The 15,000-nt window shown below is 29.9% G+C and overlaps 2 protein-coding genes across 2 annotated transcripts; one reads left to right on the forward strand and one right to left on the reverse strand.

Annotated features, from left to right (window-relative positions):
• Positions 1-382: 382 nt before the first annotated feature.
• LOC118042904 (xylulose 5-phosphate/phosphate translocator, chloroplastic) lies at positions 383-2,019 on the reverse strand. Its single transcript, XM_035050648.2, has one exon. It carries the CDS (start codon positions 1,870-1,872, stop codon positions 547-549), a length of 1,326 nt encoding a protein of 441 aa, XP_034906539.1. The 5' UTR covers positions 1,873-2,019; the 3' UTR covers positions 383-546.
• Positions 2,020-10,835: 8,816 nt separating this feature from the next.
• On the forward strand, positions 10,836-13,437 carry LOC118042903 (DNA-directed RNA polymerases II, IV and V subunit 8B). The gene is made up of 5 exons (XM_035050647.2): positions 10,836-10,942; positions 11,425-11,507; positions 12,146-12,303; positions 12,856-12,950; positions 13,115-13,437. The coding sequence occupies exons 2-5, from the start codon at positions 11,441-11,443 to the stop codon at positions 13,224-13,226; spliced, it is 432 nt and encodes a 143-aa protein (XP_034906538.1). The 5' UTR covers positions 10,836-10,942; positions 11,425-11,440; the 3' UTR covers positions 13,227-13,437.
• The last annotated feature ends 1,563 nt before the right edge of the window (positions 13,438-15,000 follow it).

Below are 15,000 nucleotides of genomic sequence, written 5' to 3' on the forward strand. Positions count from 1 at the left end.
ATACTCAAACTGAATTACTGATATGTAGCCAAATTATAGTTATGTAAAGTAGGCTAACCTTGGATTGGCATGTCATAGGAAATCTAAATATAAATTGCCGTCAACCAATTGACTTTGCCATTTTTAAGGAATTAATCAGGCATATGGTATAAGCATTGTGTGACTGAAAAGGCATATGTAAAGTAGGCTAACCTTGGTACATGCTGTTCAAAGTTCTTCAGTTCATGAATGAATAGATCTCAGTCTTAGGACATTTATTTAAACCAGAACCGAAGCCATTAGAAGCTAAATTACAGTGCTTTGGCACCAAATATGGTAGAATGGGAAAACCTTGCTCTAACCAACAATGTTTTACTGAACTAAAGAGAGTAAGAAACTAAACTAATGAAAGATAAAACTCTCATTTATGTCTTAAATGTCATGTATGGCACACAAAACCATAGATGGCAAAGAAAACAGACAACAGAAGGGTATCTTGAAACTACGACGGCAAGGAAATATCATTAAACTGTGGAAAGGGAGACAAAACAAATTTATTAAATCCAACTAGTTCTGCTTTTCAACTTCAGGTTTCTTGGCTTTCTTGGCAGTTACCTGAGAGTACAAGAAAGTCCCAAATATTGCAATGGCTGATCCAAGTGCATTCAGAGGCCTAACTGGATTCCTGAACACCAAGACAGTAGAAATAATCACCACAACTCTCTTCATGGTGTTACCTACCGAAAAGGTTAAGGGGCTAATCTCGTCAAGTGCCTGGTAGGATGATTGGTTATAAAGATGGTAAAAAACACCAGACAGCAACACCCATATATAAAATGTTGATGATTTTCCAACAGCCTCAATTGCCTTATGATACCCTTGAATCCATTGAGACCCTTCAATCACAACCGCAACAGGAAAGAGATAAAACAATGAGATTATGCTAATCCAACCATACAAGTTAAGTCCATCAACTTCCTTGAAGTTCTGCAAGCTCCTTTTTGAGTAAATGTTCCTTAACACAAACCCAACATTACTAATCAAAGCACCCCACAAGCCTTGGAAATTAAAGGACACTTCAGTGACAGCAGCAAGGGAACAGCCAAGGACAATAGGGAGAATAGAAAGCCAGACTTTCAAAGGGTAAATATCACCAAGAAATGAAGAAAAAACAACAGAGAAAACAGGCTCCGATGATTTGATAACATGAGTGAAAGAAACAGCAACCTTGGAGAATGAAACACAGGCTGATATATGGCCTATTGTGTGAAACAACGCAGGTCCAAGAAGAGCAATAATGAATGGCTTTGAGATCTTAGGACATGGTTGAAGCTTCAATGACCATAAAATCAACATCCAAATGGACCCAACAAAAAGCTGGAAAGAAGCAAGAAACCATGGAAATGGAAACACGTTCAATGCCTTCTTGTTGTAAATATTAAAGACAATGTTTTGGAAGTACCAGAGACCAAAGACAAGTGCAAGTTGGAGAGTTTTAGACTTTGGCTTTGAATCTGCACTAGCATCTCCTTCTGGGCTGGATTCAGATTCCGATGCCGCTGCTTTGGTGATAAAAGACCCAGACTTTGGGAAAAACCCAGATTCGTTTCCATGGATTCTGTCAAAATGGTCCCTTCTGAAGCCTGAATCATGGATCTGTGAAGTGGATCTTGAAGAGCGGCCAAATGGGTAACCATGAATTTGGCCAAAGTTTGATACTTTGGTGGTTAATGCACCAATTTGAGTAGAGACTTTATTAAATAGGGCAGTCTGATTATGAGTCCTACTGATAAGATTTGGATTTAAAAGTGAAGAAGCATTAATGGAGTATCTATGGTTGGTGGATTTAGAGAAAGTGACAGGAGAAGATTGTGTAAGATTCAAAGTAAGCATTTTTTTATCTCCTACTAGCTTTAGTGATATTCGAGAGAGAGAGAGAGAGAGAGAGAGATTCTGCAAATGAAAAGCATGAAGATATACATGGGAAGTAGATTTTTTTGGTGAGTAGGTTAGCTCCACAAGAAGCAAATGCCAAGCTTAAAAAGTCAAGTAAAAGAGGCCCCTTTCCAAATCTCTAGGGTACCGTTTGGATGTAATTTGTCATGTATAATAACAGTGTAGTTTTATAATTTTATTGTTTCAAGAATTTTGGAAACCAAGAAAAAAACAGGGGGAAAGGAGTATAAAAAAGTACACAAAATTATGCCATCCGATACAAGGTACACATCTTGTTTCTTATTACCTGGAGTCTTTGGCAGACAGATGCCACTTTTTTACCACCCAAATTTTGTGACGCCCGAAAGACATATAATTATTGTATTTTTAATATGTAAGCAAATATATAATGAATAACTAAAATTAAAAAAATAATGGTTGAAAAAGAAGAGTTTATATATCATGTTGATTTTTTTTTTTTTACTAACAAGGTTTTTTTTATTATAATGATAATGATGTTATTTTTCAGCTTGATATAAATTTAAGAAAGAATCTTTTTAAAAAAGAAAAGGATGATACGAATCAAGTCAGGTCTGATTTTGACCTTAAAATATTTACTAACTAGCTTTGTGAGATCATGCATATCTCTAAAAAAATATATTGAACTAAATTAAAATTTTATAAAAAGATACTTTTCAATGAATGGGAAAATATGCCAACAACCTTTATGGTTCTCTCATACATGAGGCATAAGCATCACCATTGCTTCCATTGACTTCAGCAGTTTCGGTTTACATTCCATCCATCATTGAAGGTTTAACTTCTGAACCCTCAAATCATGACACCTTGATCTTATTTTGTATAGGGGTTATTGTTAAATGTTGTGTAATACTTTCATTATTTATATATGTGTTTGAATTATTTAAGTAGACAAATACTTGATTGTTTGTGATTTTAAACTTAATAAGATTTTGAGTTAAAGTTTTAGTGTCTACTAATTTGTGTGAGTAAGATATTTTTAGTGATGGATTTTGTTGAATTTTTAATGTGTGGTTACTTGATTAAGGATTTTGAATTTTTTAGTGTCTACTAAGTTTTAGGAAATTTGATTAAGGATTTAATTTTAGAATAATTAAGATTTTATTGTTAAACCATTGAATCGTGGAGTTTATTGAATACTTGAATTGATTTTGTTTAGGTTTAATTGAATGGGTAAAATATTACTTTGAAATAAAAGGAATTATGTGACGTTTATGATTGGATCTTTGTAGTGATATTATGATATATTTTTATGATTTTGAAGAGTGCCATTGAATTGATTGTGATTTTGTTGAATTTTTTTTAACAATATTGGTTCAATTATTAGATTAAAAATGGTTTATAATTTTATGAATTTGTGGTTAACAATTGAGTTGTGATTTTTGAAAATAAAATATATTTGTATGAATGATTGCGAAATATTGTTGATGAGTTTTGTTAGTGTTGATTAGATTATAAAAATATGATTTTGAGATAATGAATAATGAGAATTGCATTGATTTTGAAAATGATCTTGATATGTGCATGTGTGAAAGGATTAGAAAATATGAAAGCATATTATTATTTTTAATTTGAATTTGTTAGATCGATAAATGTGTAGGTTAAGTTATTACATCTGTTCAAATGATTGACAAACTTGCAAGCTTGAATTGTAATGATGTATGAATGGGCAAAACCTACTTTCATCATCTATATAGTTCAACGCACATTTTAAAACCCAATAAAAAAATAGTTTATTATTCACTTTAAATATTTAAATGCATGGACTCATAAAGAGCCAATACTTGGATATTAAGTGGAAATGCTCCTCAATATAATTTATTTAAAGAAAAGTAACAATGAAATTTTCAATTAAGAGTAAAACTAAATGTCCTGAAATACTCACCAATTAAGGGTATTTTCAATCCAATGTATCATATGACAAATGAACCTCTTTTATGCACCTTTTTTGGATTTTTTTTTCTAGGATTTAGGTCAGTTATATAGACCTAACATAGATATATTAGTAGATTTATGGACATAACTTAATTTGTAATCTAAGATGAACACCTTAGAGTTATCAACCCACTAAATAATTAGAAGTGGCAAAAACCAACCAGAATTTTATAACGGATTGGTGTTGAACATTTATTCAGGGTTTTGCTCATCTTAGTAGACTCGTATTCACCCAATAGATAGATTACATGTAGTTTAAGTACAACAAGACCTTAACAATTTAAGACAAGATAAGCAATGCAATTTACTTCTGGTATGATGCTTTAGGAACGATAATATATTTTCTTTATCATAATCAATCCTTTATCATGAGCATTTGAAGACCAATTAGGGTTTTAAGTAACCATAATACTAGGTGACAACTTTTTTTTCTTAAGAATTGACATTTCCCTTCTAAAAACACTAAAAAAATTCTTTTCCTTCAAATTCCAAGGAAATAGAGCAGGTCATCACGATATCGGGTATCGATAAAAACAAATAAAAAGTGGGGTGAGTGCTTTATTGTTCATATGAATAGGAAAGTATTATCATAAACCCTAATTTTTTTTTGTATATTATATAATTATCTCAGATCTTAATCCAAATATATTGTAGAAAAAATAATAATTTGTTAACAATGCATCTAAATTTAGATGTAGACTAGATTTTAATCCAGCCCTTCACCACAAGTAATATTCGTTAGTGAGCAGTAACATTGTTAATGGTAATGGATATGGGAAGCACAACTGTTTTAAGTGTCTTGCACTTTTGATGGTTAAAACCATATAAATCCTTTTGATGGTTATTTTTCTGTGTTTGGTTTTCATATCTTCTTTTTATGGTCTAAAAAAGTTATCATCTCTTCTATATAAGCAGCAAGGAGAAAACTGATAGAACAAAGTCCTAGCTCCTCTGCTTTTCATCCTTTGAAAACTAGCAAGGCTGATACGATCTGGGCAACAAAAAAACAATCAGATTCGGATTCTGACGTAAAATACGTAATTATGCAGTTTTACGGCAACAATTATAATTCTCAATTCGACTGTTGGATCATGCTGAAATTTTACATGGAGTCTCTTGATATGTTTTCCTACATTAAGTTAAAATTTCAGGTCAATCGAAGTTTGAGAAGGCTTTGCAATACTGGTCAACAGAAGTTGTACGACTTTTGTTATTTACTTTCTTTTGACTTGTTGACTTTCTATTTGGCTAGGGTTTTTTTCCTACAAGGATGTGGCAGCTGGTTTTGGTGATATGGACTCCATATTAATGTGGAATCCTTATGGTGTATGAAAACAATTATTGTATCCTTATTATAGTAGGAATCTATCATTAAATAAGTTTTCAAGTTAGCTAAGGATACCTTGCAAACAAGAAAACTAAAGAGGAGGCAACTTCAGATTTGATTCTCCTAGCTTATATGAAACTTCTAAAGAGCAACAAATTTGATCATATTATATTTAGGATATTAAATTCAGATTTATTATTGTTATTACTATTTTCTTCTTAGTTTAAGGTTTATTTATATTATTTGAGTTTAATTGTAAGTGAGCCTTATATAAATTTATATTAGGTATGCATTTGGGTTTGTTTCAGTCTAGAGTCAGTATAATTAAAAGCATAACCAAACATTTAAGGTTAGACAATTCAGATGAATAAAACATTTAAGGTTAGTCATTTTTTAGTTCTTTAGAGAACCAGGTAAAGAAGGCTCACTTACAATTGAAGAAGTTTTAAAGATCTGAAAATTACATAACCTTACATGTCTGGTTATGCCTTTATTTATATTGACTCTAGATTGAAACAAATCCTAATGGATTCCTAATGTAGACTTATATGAGGTTTACTTATAATTAAACCAAAATAATATAAATAAACCCTAAACTAAAAAGAAAATAACAATAATAAATCTGAATTTAATATCTTTAAATATGATATGATCAGATTTGTTGCTCGTTAGAAGACTCATATAGGCTAGAAGAATCAAATCTGAAGTTGTCTCCTCTTTAGTTTTCTTGTTTGCAAAGTATCCTTAACCGACTTGAAAACTTATTTAAAACTAAAAAGAAAATAACAATAATAAATTTGAATTTAATATCTTAAATATGATATGATCAGATTTGTTGCTCGTTAGAAGACTCATATAAGCTAGAAGAATCAAATTTGAAGTTGCCTCCTTTTTTGTTTTCTTGTTTGCAAAGTATCCTTAACCGACTTGAAAACTTATTTAATGATAGATTCCTACTATAATAAGGATAAAATAATTGTTTCCATACACCATAAGGATTCCACATTAATACGGAGTTCATATCACAAATGAAAACTATGTTGTTTCCCATTAAATATCTTTGCAAAATAAAAAGTCTATAAGTCAAAATGAAGTAAATAACAAAATTCATAGAGTCTTTGTTGACCAGTATTATGATGTCTTTCTGAACTTTGATTGACTTGAAATTTTAACCCAAGGTAGGAAAACATGTCAGGAGACTCCACGTAAAATTTCAATTCGATCCAACTATCGGATTGATAATTATAATTGTTACCGTAAAACTAGACAGTTGCACATTTTACATTAGAATCCAAATCTAATTGTTTTTTCGTTACTCGGATCTATCAAAGGGTCTTCCTTTCTTATTTCAATTTGAAAACTAGGAATGTTCTTGTTCAATTTAGTTTGCGTCCTTGTTTAATATTGTTAAATTAAATAATCAAGATTCACAATTGCAATTTAAAGAGATTGTTTCTGTGTTCTATTTGTTGCAAATATCTACTTCTCTACATGGTCATTGATTTATATGAATCTTACGGAAACCCTTCCATTTTCCACACCAAAAATTTAAATTAACTCATAAATAACATCATCAATTATTTAATATTTATCACATGTTGTGCATGTTTCATGAATTTGCAAACATAATTATTATAAGCGGATGAGAGTGCATTGGAGCTTTAGTTTAATGTTCAATTGTTTGCTATAACAAATTAGATATAATGCATGATATTAATAGAAAATACAATCTCCAGAGATTTAAGGTTATTTGTTGGAAAGTTGTGCAGGTTGTAGGTTTTGTAGAAAAAACAAGTATCCTTGTACACTTATGTTCATGAGGAAATGTTTTTTTTTTGGAATTGAACCTGTTTTGTTTAAAGAATTTGTTGTTAAATGTTTCCTTTTCATTTGTTTAAAAGGTTTACTTGCTTCCTCTTTTATCTGGTATTTGAAATGCACCCCCTTTAATTACATATTAATGTTTATTGTCTATATATGTTGTTAATCTATATGATCGATGCAAATATGAATGATTTTCAAATTACGATGTTTTTATGTAAGATTTATCAAGTGTGCAACACACTATGATTTTGATTTTGGTTTCGAGTATGAATATCCAATGGACACCTAACACATGGACAATGGATACTCGAAACCTGACCGGGTTGGATTTGATGCCTGATTGGTTTAGATATAAAACTAGTTACATGACCCGCGCAATGTCGCGGGTTAATTTATTTTTGCTTAAAAAATATTAAAAAAAAAAAAACTAAGGTCTAAAAGTGTTACGTCTTTCTGCAAAGTTATACCCAAGAGTCTTGGGTTTGGCTGCAACATCTGACCCAAGAGTAATATTTATAATATTAATAATAACATTAAACTTGCATCACCCAAGTTTAAGTGGGTATGACTGCAATATCGGACCCAATAGCCTTGAATATGAGTCTGGCTGCAGGGTTGTGTCATAAAAATATGATAATCAAATAGATTAATTAAAATGAAAAAAATAAAGAAAAAAAAAACCAACAAGAAAAAAAAAACTAAAGAAGAACAAGAATTTTTTTTTGAATTAACTGGGTTAACCCTTCAAACCAGGTTAACCCGTCAAACCTTGGATTCGTGTCGTGAAAGTTTGATAACTAAATAGGAAAAAAAATTTGATGGGTTACCCATAATTAATTGGGTTAACCTGTGAAACAAGGTTAATCCATCAAACCCGAGATTCATGTCATGAAAGTTTGATAACTAAATATAAAAAAATTTAACATTAACAAACTAAATTAAATGAAAAAAATTAACTAAAAAGAAAAGAAAAACAAAAACAAACAAAAAGCATCAACCTTTTCATTGTGGACTGCACTGTGCAGTCCATAGTCAAAGGCATAAAAAGGAAAAAAAAAAGCAAAAAGAAAAAAAAAACTAAAGGCATCAAACGATAACTAAATAGAAAAAAAAAATTAATATTAATGAAATAAATTAAATAAAAAAACATCAATTAAAAAAAAAAAATAAAGAAAAAAAAACCTATAAGAAGAAAAAAACTAATGAAGAAAGAGAAAACAAATCTAAATTAACTATGAATCAACTGGGTTAACCCATCAAATCTAGGATCCGTGTCATAAAAGTCTGATAATTAAATAGAAAAAAATTTAATATTAAAAAAATTAAATTAAAAAATAATTAAAAAAACAAAGAAAAAAGCTAAAAAAAAAAAAAAACTAAAGACATCAGCTTTTTCACTGTAGATTGCACTATGCAGTCCACAATAAAAAGCTTAAAAAGGAAAAAAAAAGGAAAAATAAAATAAAAAATAAAAAAAACAAAGGCACACGCCACTGGTAAATTTTTTTTCTTGCATAAAAAATATCAAAAAGGCTAAGATCTAAGAGTGTTAGGTTTTTTTGCAAAGATATACCCAAAAGCCTTGGGTCTAGCTGCAACGCTTAACCCAAGAATAATATTTATAATATTAATAATAATATTAAACTTACATGACTCAAGTTTAAGTGAGTTTGACTGCAACACCCGACCAATAGCCTTGAATGTGGATCTGGCTGCAAAGTCGTGTCATAAAAGTGTGATAATTAAATAGATTAACTAAAAAGAAAAAAAAAAACCAACAGGAAGAAAAAGAAAAAAAATTAAATTAACTGGGTTAACCCTTCAAACCAGGTTAACCCCTCAAACCTGGGATTCGCGTCATGAAAGTTTGGTAACTGCATAGAAAAAAAAATTGACGGGATAACCCATAAATAATTGGGTTAACCCGTGAAATCAGGTTAACCCGTCAAACTCGAGATATGTGTCATGGAAGTCTAATAACTAAATATAAAAAATTTTAAAATTAATAAACTAAACTAAACAAAAAAAATTAATTAAAAAGAAAAAAAAATCCGAGTTAACTCGTCAAATCAGGCTAACCCGTTAAACCCAGGATCCATGCCATGAAAGTCTGATAACTAAATAAAAAAAAAATTGACATTAACAAACTAAATTAAATAAAAAAATTATTAAAAAAAAAAACAAAAAAAATTGATGGGTTAACCCAAAATTAATTGGGTTAACCCGTGAAACCTGAAATATATGTCATGAAAGTCTAATAACTAAATAGAAAGAAATTTAACATTAATAAACTAAAGTAAACAAAAAAATTAATTAAGAAGAAAAGAAAAGCAAAAAAAATTCGAATTAGTTCATCAAATCGTGTTAACCTGTGAAACTCGGAATTCATGTCATGAAAGTCTGATAACTAAATAAAAACAATTAACATTAACAAACAAAAAACTTTTATTAAAAGAAAAAAAAAACAAAGAAAGAAGCAAAAACAAAAAAACCCCAAAGGCATAAAAAAAAGAAAAAAAAGAAAAAAAAAAAAAACAGATTAAAAAATGAAAAAAAAAAACTCATCTTTTACTCAAAAACAAAAAAGCCTAAAGGCATAAAAAATGAAAAAAATAAAATAAAAATAAAAATAAAAAAAAATAAAATAATATAAAAAAAGCTAATCTTTTACTGTGGACTTTGCAGTCCACAGTAAAAGACTGAGCCTTTTTAGTATAGTTTAATTAACATTAAGAAACTAAAGTAAACGAAAAAAAATTAATTAAAAAGAAAAGAAAAGCAAAAAAAAAAATTTGGATTAACTTGTCAAACTGTGTTAATTTGTTAAACTCGGAATCCATGTCATGAAAGTCTGATAACTAAATAATAAAAATTAACATTAACAAACAAAAAAAATTTATTAAAAGAAAAAAACAAAGAAAGAAGCAAAAACAAAAAAACCCTAAAGGCATAAAAAATGAAAAGAAGAAGAAGAAGAAGAAAAATAGATAAAAAACAACAAAAAAAGCTCATATTTTACTCAAAAACAAAAAAAGCCTAAAGGAATAAAAAAAAGAAAAAAAACAGATTAAAAAAAGAAAAAGAAAAAAGAAGCTCATCTTTTACTGTGGGTTGCACTGTGCAGTCCACAGTAAAAAATTGAGCCCTTTTAGTATAGTTTAACGAACTTCCTTTATATCTTTTTTACAGTTTTAACTTGAGTTTTTGTTTTAAATGTATATGAATTTAAATTTTTCAAGCTTTTTTATTAATTTTTTTATAAGCGAGTTAAAAGATATTTTTTCTCAACCAAATAATTCTAATTAATTAATTAATAACTTAGCATACTCAAATTTAAATACTCATGCAATAAAAAAATCATAAAGAAGTAAAAGCTTCCTTTTCTTCCTCTTCTTGCCCTTCTGCTTCTGATAGTTCAACTTCTTCTTACCTGGGAGGCTCAACGATGAAGCTTGGAGCCATTGAGTTGGAGTGAGAAGAGGCAGGAAGGTTTGTGTTGGCTGCTTTGAAAATTTGTTCAGAGAGGCAATAGAGCTTTGGCTGGATTTCCGGCCTTCTCTCGACGGTGTCGTCTCTCTTGCGTGGACAGTCTATTGAGGCCCAAATAGAAGATGATGGGCTTTTTGAAGTGGGTTTAGCATTGTTATTATAACTATCAGATAAGGAGGATCTAATGCACGGGTCAATGTTGCTATTAAGGGGCCCATTTAATATTTTCTTGGATTAAGAGGCCCATGTTATCGGCCTTCTCGGGTGAGCCCAGATTTATAGGACATTGAGAATGAGATTTCGTGCCTTCTCTCCGGAATAAGATTATGCTTGCTTTTTTAAAACCAGAAATAGTTTAGGGTTGAGATCGTTTTTACTTTGCAAATCCTTTGGACGATAACAGCGAGGTTTGAGGTTAGAGCCTATTGTCTGTCACTCGTTTTCTGAATTAAATCAGCTAATTGTATGACGAGGCTTGAAGCAAACCTTATTAGTTTTGAGCTTTTTGATGCCAGATAATTGAGATTTTAAATCTGATTGACATATTGCTGCTCGTACTGTATCCAGATAAAAAAACCTGCTCAGGATTTGAATCAATATGTGATTCTTATGTGTTATATCATATATTCTTCATCTGTTTACTGTAATTATATTATGCATCTGTGTAAATTAGATAACGATCTTCATTCGGTCTGTTCTTTCAATTCTTGTTTTCCTTTAAATTTTTTTTCTATCATTTCGTTTCTGTTCATTTCCTGGTTTGCTCTTGCTCTCTTTCTTTCTCAGTTCGTAGATTTTAGGTTCAAGCGATTTTTGTGACAACCGCTGTAGTTGTTTACATTTTCATTTTTGTTTCTCTCTTGGGTTTCTTATATGTTATCTCTTTGCTTTGAAAGGTATCATCTTTTGTTAATGGAAGATTTGCTTGACTTCTTTGCCATCGAGAAGCTCAACCCTGATGGCAAGAAATATGACAAAGGTTTGTGTTTTTTTTCCTTTGAACTCTATTGGCTCTTTCACTGTATTATTTAGTTTGATCACTTTGTTTTTCTCAGTTCTTTTCTGGGTTGTTAGTACTTGGTAGTTTTTTCCTTGCTAAAGGTTGGTGCTTTATGGTTGAATTAAAAACTCGATTAAGTAGAAGAAGTTTTTTTACTATGTTCTTGGTTTTGTTTTGGGATTTCTAGTGCTAGTAAGTTGGTATGAATAAAAGGGTCTTGTTTCTCTTTAATTTTTTTTCCACGAGGACTTGAATTTTAGTTCTTTGTTGATATCTTGCAATATAGTTTTACCATTAAGAAATTGATGTTTGCTTTGATCTCTACTGTAACGGGGTTTTTTCAAATATTAAGTAGTTTTCTTGGAATGAATGTATTATTTGGCGATTTTCGGGGTTGAAATTTGACCTTTTATTGTGAGATACTTATATTGTATGTTATTTAACTGAATTGGCATTGAATCCCTTCCTACTGTAATTCTGGTTGGTTTATTCGAGTTTCTAATCGGCATATGTTGACTTTCCTTTGCAAAAATTGATAGAACTAATAAGACTGATAAACTCGTGTTTGTTTGTACTTTTTCTGGACCAATTATAGTTTCTAAACTATGCTTTTGTAGTTTCTCGCATTGTCGCTCGCAGTGAGAAGGGGGATTTATACATGGTGCTTGATGTACACACGGAGATTTATCCTATTGAAGAAAAATCAAGGTATTTAGTCCTATTAACTGAAACTTTGAACACCGATGGCACTCCGGTTGACCCTCGTAATGCACAGGTAATCCTCTTCTCTCTGTTTTGGTTTTTGGTTATCACTCTGACATGTTTGGTGTTGGGAATGACTTAGATACTCTGTATTCTTATGTTTCTTCTACATGTTTGCATTTTATTCCTCCACTGTATTTGTCTTGGTTTATTATTAGTACTAACAACATAATTTATTTATTTTCACTTTCTTTTCAAAGCCATTGACAATTACCTGGTTTTCAAAAAGTACAAGTCATGTGCTGTTATTACAACCAACCTGTAATGATGGAATAGCGACCTTGCAAGTTTATTAGTTGATTTGCATGATGTGAACTTGTCTACTAGTTTTCTAGACGAAATCGAAGTTCTATTGCTATTAGGTCACTAAAACAAATTGGGGCTGATACAATGATCTGAGGCTATGTGTTAGGGCAGGATCTCAGCAATAACATACTTGAACAATGTAGTAGAAACAAATTTGCATTATGTTAGTGATGTTTGTTTATTTGTTTCTTTTAATATTGCGATCTTACAAATCATTTCTATTAATGTTGCCTACTTGTTGTATCCCATCCTCTTACAGGGCAAGCAACCATCCAAAGAAGACAAGTTTGAGTATGTGACACACGGGAAACTTTACAAAATTGACAAGGAAGGTTCAGGAGCTGATTTCAAGTTGTATGTGTCGTACTTGTAATTACACAAAAGTCGCTTTCGTCGAGTCTATTTAGAAGTCATAATGCATCTTCATTCATAATAGATTATGGGATAGCTTATTTCATCCAGGTATATGGCTATTGGTCTTTTAACTGATATATGTATCTCTATTTTTTTGGCTTTAGGGAGATCTACATTTCATTTGGTGGACTTCAACTGTTGCTGAGGGGGAGTCCTAGCTCGCTTGCCAGGTTTCAGCTTGATAAAAATTATTTTATGTTGATGAGGAAGATGTAGAAGCATTAAGAGTTCTGTATAATTTTCTACTTGGTTGCATGCCTTCTGATTCACCTATGATGAAGTTTCAGTTACGTATAATCCAAGAACTAAATGATCGGAAGAAAGTGAGGTTTGCGGAATCTTTTTGTGGCTCGCTTACGAGTTGTTCAATGAGGTCTCTTTGCTGTTTTTTTTTAATAAAAAAATTGATTTATTTTATTGGTTTAAATTATTTTTCTGTATTTTTATATCGATTTAACATATTAGTATTAAAAATAAAATTTTAATAATAATAAAATATTATTTTAATAAATTTTCTAAAAAATAATAATAATAATTAATAACGAGATGCTGAAGCAGCCTATATGCTTAATTTTAGTAAATGAGTCCGCTACTATTGATTAAATAATCTCATTATTCTCTACTTAATAGTTGAATTTCTCATTACTATTTCACACCAACATAATTATGAATATTATTTTTTTTCAATACAAGATAAAGAATTAATTATGATTGATTTTAAAGCAAGATAAAATTAATAAAAAATTATTAATAATTGAAACGTGATATATCATCAATCATGAACTCATTATTCAGACATCTTCATCTTTTGCAAGTTAATCATCAAAGGTCAATGATGATAATTTTTGAAAGAAGATGTTAGTACTTTATCAAATTTGTTTCGGTATTATTGTCATGAAATATAAATCTTAAATTGATTGATTATCAAACTTAAAAGAAATATGATAATTAATCATTTTCTTTTACTTTTAAGGTTGCATGACAAATCATCATTTTTTATAATAATATTAATATTATTTTTTATACTAATCCTTAAGAAATAAATAAAAATAAGTTAGAATCATGGAAAATAATAATAATAATAAAAAAAAAACACTTGTGAGATTGTAGGAAATATACCAAACAAATTGAATAAATAATAGATAACAGAAAAAGGGAAGGGAAAGAAAAAAAAAAGTTGGTAGGGGCTATATGTGTGGCCTAAAAACTCAAAAAAAAAAAATAAAATAAAATAAATATATATATATATATATAGGGGTGGAGGATTCCCTGGCATGGAAATTAACTTTGCAGTGTTGACTTTTGAGGAGTTGTTTGTGTTTCTGTGTGGTTGAAATGTGATTGTGATTTTTTAAATTTTTTTCACTTAAAATTAAGTTTTTTTTAATAATTTTAGTTTATTTTAATGTGATATAAAAAATAATTTTAAAAAATAAAAATATATTATTTTTATATATTTATTTTTAAAATTTTAAAATAACAATTATTATATTTTAAAGCAATTCCTAAGCCCCGCTTTTGGCAGCTATAAATGATCATTTTTTTTGGTCGCTAGGGAAAAAAATAGAGGCCATTGTTTTTTTTGCCTCCGCACCCAATTTGTACATTTCTTTTTCATCTAAAAATGAAGATTACGCGATGCAGGTATCAGTCATATCTCAGGATCAGAGCGTCATGGCTCTAAGGTTAAAGTTTAGTTCCTACTTGTTAAATAAATATTCAGTATAGATAGAGATGGGATTTTTATTTTTATTTTTATTTTTTGTCTATATTCTTATTCTTATTCTGACATAATTACCAGATCTAGAACATTTAAAACATTCTTTATATTTTTAAAAAATTAATTTTAACCTCCTACAAAACACGAGCCAATACATGTCAAATTCGGCCCCTACAACATACATAGATCACACGAGCTTTGTACTCTGGGATTAAGTTCATGCATCAGAAACCCTCCAAGCAACTCCTACTTTCTAGAGTACAGATGAAA

This window comes from Populus alba, chromosome 13 (genome assembly GCF_005239225.2).
Source record: "Populus alba chromosome 13, ASM523922v2, whole genome shotgun sequence".
NCBI classification, from domain to species: domain Eukaryota; kingdom Viridiplantae; phylum Streptophyta; class Magnoliopsida; order Malpighiales; family Salicaceae; genus Populus; species Populus alba.